This window comes from Rhododendron vialii, chromosome 3a (assembly GCF_030253575.1).
Source record: "Rhododendron vialii isolate Sample 1 chromosome 3a, ASM3025357v1".
NCBI classification, from domain to species: domain Eukaryota; kingdom Viridiplantae; phylum Streptophyta; class Magnoliopsida; order Ericales; family Ericaceae; genus Rhododendron; species Rhododendron vialii.
The window spans coordinates 32336257-32343289 of NC_080559.1; the positions used below are offsets into that span (position 1 = coordinate 32336257).

The following is a 7033-nucleotide window of genomic DNA, read 5'->3' on the forward strand; positions in this document are numbered from 1 at the left end:
TTGGAATTCTTGGCCTTTGTAGAATTCGAACATGTGATCTCGTCTCGTGGAGGACAAAGAGTACTCATTTCTTATGAAGCGACGAAGTTCATTATCCTTTATCTCATAATTGATGACTATCAAAGCATCCATCACTTCTAATAATGATCAATTAACCATTTAATTGCAAAGGGTTATGCATGCTAGCTATAGCAATTATCAAATGATAAGACATGCATTATTTGACAAAACTTCGCAACGAATATTGATTCCCAAATCCAATGTTGTAAGGTAAGAAATGAAAATTTATTATTGCGCGTTTTTTTTAAAGGTAAAAATATTTCATTAATCTTGAAATTGTTACAAGATTAATAAGATCAAGGAAGCAACATTATATTCATAGGAACAATCTTCTGCCTAATTTGAGACCCAAATCTATGATTGGCAAGAAACCAATTAAAGAACACCCATATGGGACAAAACCCATCTAAAGGGCCAAAGCCCAAACACCCTAAATAGGTCTAAATTACCCCGACCAATATACAATGGGTCTAAATTTATTATTGCATTCTTAATACAATACTTCAACCTAAAAGATTATTCCATTTTCACCAGTCCTAACATATGTAGCTTAAACCTTACAAATTCATATGTGATTACCCACGTGGTGAATTGAAAATTCTCTGCCCCGGTGATAGTATCATCTTTGGATCAAACAGATTTTTCTTCTCTTGGAAAATTTCCCACTTTGACCCAAAATGATCCATCCAATCTTCCTTGGTTTCATAATGGGCAAGGTACTGCTTAGCCTTAATTCCAGCCTTGTCACAAAATCGTAGTATTTCCTTGTTTTGGTTTTCAAGGGCCTCCCAGTCATTTTCCCCACTTGAAAGCAGTAACCCAACAGAGTAGAATATCTCTTCATTTGGAATAACTGCAGACATCCTATCATCCCACCTGCAATTTAAGTTATAAATTAACAATGATTTCGATTACATATGATAATCACGTTTTTTTTTTTTTTATTTTATTTATCGGCGAAGAAAATTTTCATATGATCGATAATAGTTACGTTTCCGACGGTATTCTTCTAAAAATAGTACTAATGACTTCCTTGATGGAATTAAAAAGGTGAATTTGTGATGTGTATCTAAGGAGTGGATCCATCCAACTCTAGCTCTGTCGTTGGGTCAATGTTCGTTTTCAGTCTTTCTCCCCTTTCTCTTCTTTTGTTTGAACTCGTAAGCGTTTGTTTGCTTTCGGTGTTCCCACTCGATATAACCCTTTCGAGTTTTATAAAAGTTTCATTTGCCAAGAAAAAGAAGAAGAAGTACTAATGAAAAGTTTAGAACAATTACTTGTTTCGGTTCATTGGGTACACAAGAATAGGCCCTGTGGAATTATTCTGCTTGTGGAGGATATTGACAAAAACACCATCATTAAAGTCCATAATTCCTGATTTTGGTACAAACAGGTTCAGCCATGGATGAGGAACATCCCATAGCCCTTTTGCTTGGAGCTTCAGCTCTCCACTTCGTACGCGATTGAGGAAATCGACGTAAGAATCGTCCTTTTGGAAGATAAAATCAGGAAGGAAGCTCAACCCTCCGATCAACGGCCGGAGTTCCTATAATAATAAAAAAAAGAGAGTACGTTGTCATGCAATTGGATAAAATGATCAGAATTATCACGAGCACACTGATCGATGTTCAGTTGTTTTATTACGTACGATGGCAATGATTTTATAATTAACCGACGTGGGACAAGTTCTTATAACAAGGTACCTCGTCGACGGTATTAATGGTGAGATGGTCGTAATACTTGACCACTTCCAAGCAGTAGATAATGCCGTGTTTGGATATCAGAGAACTGATTTTCAGCTGATCGGATGGTGAGAAGAAGGAAGACCTCCAGTTGTTTGGAGAGCTTTGGTCCATGATTAGAGAACCTTCAACATAATCCAGTCCATTAACAATGGAGATGAGATGTTCTTGGTCTCTTGTGAAGGCTGAGAAATCATGGTACAGCATTCGGACCCATTTTACCTGCAACCAAGTTAACAAATAATCAAACCATTTGAATAATCAAAGGTGTACGATCTGGACTTTTTCCAAACCATGTTTGGAGGTTGTTAATTTCCTTTATGATTATGTATCTCTCTTTCTTTTTTCCGTTGCGTTGGCCTCTTGCGGACTCTACTTTCTTTGGGGTTTGGATGGCGTGTGATTGTCCCAGACCTCCGTGCCAGCTTAGTAGGGGTGGTTGTTCTTGGTTTTGATACCGCTTTATCCTTTAATCTTTTGTATTTATAATGTTTCAAAGATTAATGAATTTTTTTCGTCATTCAAAAAAAAAAAAAAAAGTTCACGTATAGTACATTACTGTCATGAACACTATAAATAAAGGTCAAGGCATTGAACAATAATGTCGGGGTGCGCGTAAGCAGCCCGAACACTTGAGTATAAAAAAAAGGCTTTGAACCATAATTTTTTTATTTTTTACTCAAAAGGTAGTTAAATTTTTTTTTTTCTTTAAAATTTTATCGTTTCAATTGCTGAATACAAATTTGGAACATTGGCTAGGCAATGTTGTTTAGTTAAAGACTTTTAGGAGGGGAAAACAATTTGTCCTTGGAAAAAGTATATTTCAGTGTATAAAACTGTAAACCACCTAAGAAAATATTCAATTCAAGAACCCCCAGGGGTTGCTTCGATTTCGAGACCCCACAAGAGGGCGGCGGGATTGGTCCCGTAGATTAGTTGAAGTATACATAAGCTGATCCAGGACTATCAAAAAATTCCTAGAGATGAGGCGATCGAACGGAGCAGTACCCTGTTTGGAGCCTTGTCTAGGGCAATTCTAGCTCTAGTAATGACTCCAAATTGGCCAAGCCCTCCTAGAACTGCATAAAACAGTCCTGAGTTCAAGTGTTTGGAGCAAGTCACGAACTCTCCTTTCCCTGCAACCAAACACATATTAATTAGAACAATATGATTAATTAGTCCAGTACTAATTAATGAAAACTTTATACGCACGCAAGCTAGCTAGTAGCTAGGAGGAATAACTAATAATTAATAGTCCAAAATTAAACACTCTGTCATCCACATTAACGACAACAAAAACAATCTGATTAGTGTTGTTTAATTAATATAAACAAAAAAAGAAGTTGTGCCTTTGGTAGTGGGGGTATGGTGAATCCCACCTAGAAGATATCATAGGCTGCAAACTAATCCTTAAGTTTGGAACTACTAATGACCCTTGATTATGACATGATAATATTCTTTCTACTTACTATATATTATAAGGATCGATAAAGGCGCTTTAACCGGAGGAAGAATTGGCCTAGTCGTCAAGTTCAAATCGAGACTTAGGATTTTCTTTCTCTAATGTCGCATTTTTTAAACTTTTCCGGCTCTATCAACTTCTTTGGGGTAAGTCTAGTGTTGATTGGGATTTCTGTGGGTGGACAGTAGAATTAATCCTCTAGGATCAGTTGAGGTGGTCACTGTAAACTAGCCCGCACACTGTGTTATCAAACATACTAAAAAGGATACAGGTATTTCCATGACAAAATCTTTATGGGACTCTAGATTTCACCGGTCACCATGTTAAACACTTAATACTGTATCCTATGGGATCTTTTGAAAATGACTAAACTGCATGATTAATTAGATTAGGCTCATAAACTAGTGTATTAGTTCAAAATTACCAACTTAATTAAGTTAAATAAATGAAACGGCGATATCATGTCATTACCGATACGAGCTAGTAACATCCGTGGCCATCCAATAATCCCTTTAATTTCGTTACAAGTTTTATGTCAATTTTGTTTTAGAATCCTTTTCCTGTCTTGGTAACATTTATTTTCGATAGTTCCGAATGTCCAAGTTATCTTACACCCATTTTGATTAATCTCCGGAAAACTAATCCCGGCCACCGTTGAGTAATCATTTTACAGGTTATGCTCCCGGGTGATCACTCTCTACTTGTCAATGTAAAAGGCCATTCAGAATACAAACATATAGGGTCCGTTCAGTTATCGGAAATGTTACGTAGGAAATTGGTTCCCAGGAAAAGTAAAGTGAGATGAAGTAAAAAAAATGATATTAATTTTTCTGTGCGTTCTCTTGACAAAAAATCTTGCATGTGTATTCTCTTGACAAAAAATCTTGCAGAAAAATAAGAATTCTTTCCTTTAAAAAATTAATTTTCCCAATTTTTTTTTCATCTTTTCGTGCAAGAACGGGGCCATAAGAGTATACTTTTTATAGAATAATTTGAAAAGATGAAAGTTGACATGATGACAACATTGGATCCGGGTGCTCCTTTAGTGCACCCCGTGTAGTGCATATCGAGGGCGACATACAGCCGTCGATCTTATCAATCAAGAGTTCATATTAAAAATCATATCTTCATCATTCATTATTAAGATCAATGGATTATGAATGTTCACCCTTTCTATAGTAGAATAGGTTAAAAAACGAAAAATGAGAGAGAGAGAGAGAGAGAGAGAGAGAGTATACCAGTGACAACATCCATTTCAAAAACATTGTTGATTTGGGGGCCATGAAGGAAAGATTGGCCACTAATTCCAGCATTGGATAGAGTCCCACCAACTGTCAAGTACAAATAATCAGTCCAAGAGACAGGTGCCAAACCACATTCAAGGCTGCCCATCAAGACATCAATCCAGAGTTGTTCACCACCGACGTCTGCGCAAAACCCTAATCCATTAGGGTTCTTAAGAACCCTAATATTACCGAAGTTTTTCAAAGAGGTCATTTCCACCACCACCCCATTTTGCGCCATGGCCTGACCCCTAGCCGAATGGCCTCGGCCTCTGGCAGCTATGCTGAAAGGGGAGGCAGACTTGTAGGAAAGCTTTATAAGATCGACGATATCGTTAACCGACGACGGGTAAAGGACTGCAGACGGTTTCTCTCGGAAAATTTTGCCGAAATCACGAGAGGCTGATTCGATTGCCTCACTATCCAGACGAAGCCTATCGGCTACGTCCAGGGATAGCAGTTCATGAGGGAGTGAACTAGTCCATGACCAAATTAACTTCCTTATGAATGACATTAAACTAGTTATTGTGGACAGAACAATGAGAGATTGGGAAATTGGAGAAGTTTTAGCCATGAGAGAGACACAGAGAGAGAGAGAGAGAGAGAGAGAGAGAGAGAGAGGAGGAGGAGAGAGAGAGAGAGAGAGAGAGAGAGAGAGGGGTGCTGATGGTGGTGGAGAGGGAGGGTGTGGTGTATGTATAGGAGGGAGAGGGACATATATAGAGAGAGAGCGGGGGGGGGGGGGGGTGTAACGTGGAAGTTGCATGGAAGTGATGACGAGGATGAAATCTTGGCTGCAGGGAGGGAAATCTTGTGTGTATTTGGTGAGTAGATTTGTTTCAAAGATATGGAAGACTTTTGATCCCTTTCTGGCATTTTATTCCAAAACGTACGTCACGACTTTCTAATCTCATCAGTCATCACATGAACAATATTTTATCATGAATAATAAGGGTTTAACATAGCCTATATGAGATGATGACTACATTTTGGCAACACCAATTCTGATTTGTCATCCTATTCAAGATTTTAAATAACGGTATCGGAACATGTCACGGTCATGATCAAGGTGTGACTGTATCAGAAGTATCGAACAATACATTAACGGGAATCGGTTGTTGTGGCTTTGAATTTTTAAAAGAACTTTTTGAGGAAACAAAGAAGTTTAGGTGCTAAAATCATCCGTAATGGTCAAGTATCGGCTGTAAATTATTTTGTGAATCGAAAATAGACCGATACGCAATAGGAACGACGGTACACTTGTGATTTTTCCTTCTGTTGATAAATAGGGATGTAGTGGTATTGGAAGATCAAAAAACTGTTACGTATTCCAAATTTTTAAATCCTTGATTCTATGTGAAATAATCTCTACTCTATTATTTTTCTTAATGTATAACAAGGTGTCCGAATCTGCTTACATGCACTTCAACTAATCATGGGAGACTAATCTTACCGTTCACCAGCGGGGACCCCATTTTTCTATATTTGTTTTTTCTGAACATTTAATTCCCAAGATCTATTATACGTACATATAAATACTTACGGTTACTATTTCATTGTCACCAAGGATTTCCAAATCTCCACCCACAGGCTTTCTCATTTTCTTGTGGGCCTCAACGAGAGAGCTACCAAAAAACCAATGCAAATCTGATCGTGATCTAATTGTGAGTGCCCACCCTTTTTTTAATTTTTTCGAAGAAAAAAAAACTTATAAACAGCCACTTTTTCAAATTTATTTCTAAAATTGGGCTGAATAGTGGTGAGAATTAGGTAAGCAGGAGGGATCGAAGAGGATCTTTGGAGGAAAAGGAAAAGGAAAAAAAAAAAAAAGAGAAAAGAATCTTTTGAAAATTTTAGCAGTTGGGATTTTCCTGGAAATTAAATGAATTCATTTCCCCCTCATGAATCAGGCCACTGTGTTTTATTTAATCGAGAGATTCGAAGAGAGAAAAAGATAGGAAATGGGGAAAGGTGGGGAGGGGGGAGACATCACCCAGATTTCTTTGTTGATTACAAAGATTTTGTTCTGTTGTTGTATAAGCCTACATGTGAATCTGTAAAGTCATGTCCCATGTAACTATGATTACCCCAGCCACCACGTTGTCCCATGAAACAAATATTAATCTCTCTTTCCATTTTTCAATCTCTCTTGTCATCAGCAGTGATGCATGCATGCATATATGATTTGATCAGTTGGCCATATATGTATGTCGGTCCCCTTCATACGACGGATTTCTTATTTTGCTTAGGTGTGGACCTCTCATTTTCGGATTATATTTTGATGATCTGAACCGTTCAATTTGTTTAAAACATATTTTGAAGAGTAATCGCGAGAAAAATCCAAACTTATTTTGTCAGAAACTGAAAATAATTTTGATGCAATTCTCTTTCTAAGATCCCGAAAACCGTAGCCGCAACCACTAGATTTCCTCCTCTCCGGCGTGGAGTGCTCTCACTCTCTTGACAATCGACCCTTGAGCCTCCTA

General features: G+C 37.7%; 1 protein-coding gene across 1 annotated transcript; it reads right to left on the reverse strand.

The window, feature by feature from the left end:
- Positions 1-516: 516 nt before the first annotated feature.
- On the reverse strand, positions 517-5175 carry LOC131320066 (cytokinin dehydrogenase 3-like). Its single transcript, XM_058350625.1, has 5 exons — positions 4503-5175; positions 2811-2938; positions 1764-2024; positions 1338-1606; positions 517-936 (listed from the first exon to the last, which is right to left on the reverse strand). The coding sequence occupies exons 1-5, from the start codon at positions 5119-5121 to the stop codon at positions 636-638; spliced, it is 1578 nt and encodes a 525-aa protein (XP_058206608.1). The 5' UTR covers positions 5122-5175; the 3' UTR covers positions 517-635.
- Positions 5176-7033: the final 1858 nt, after the last annotated feature.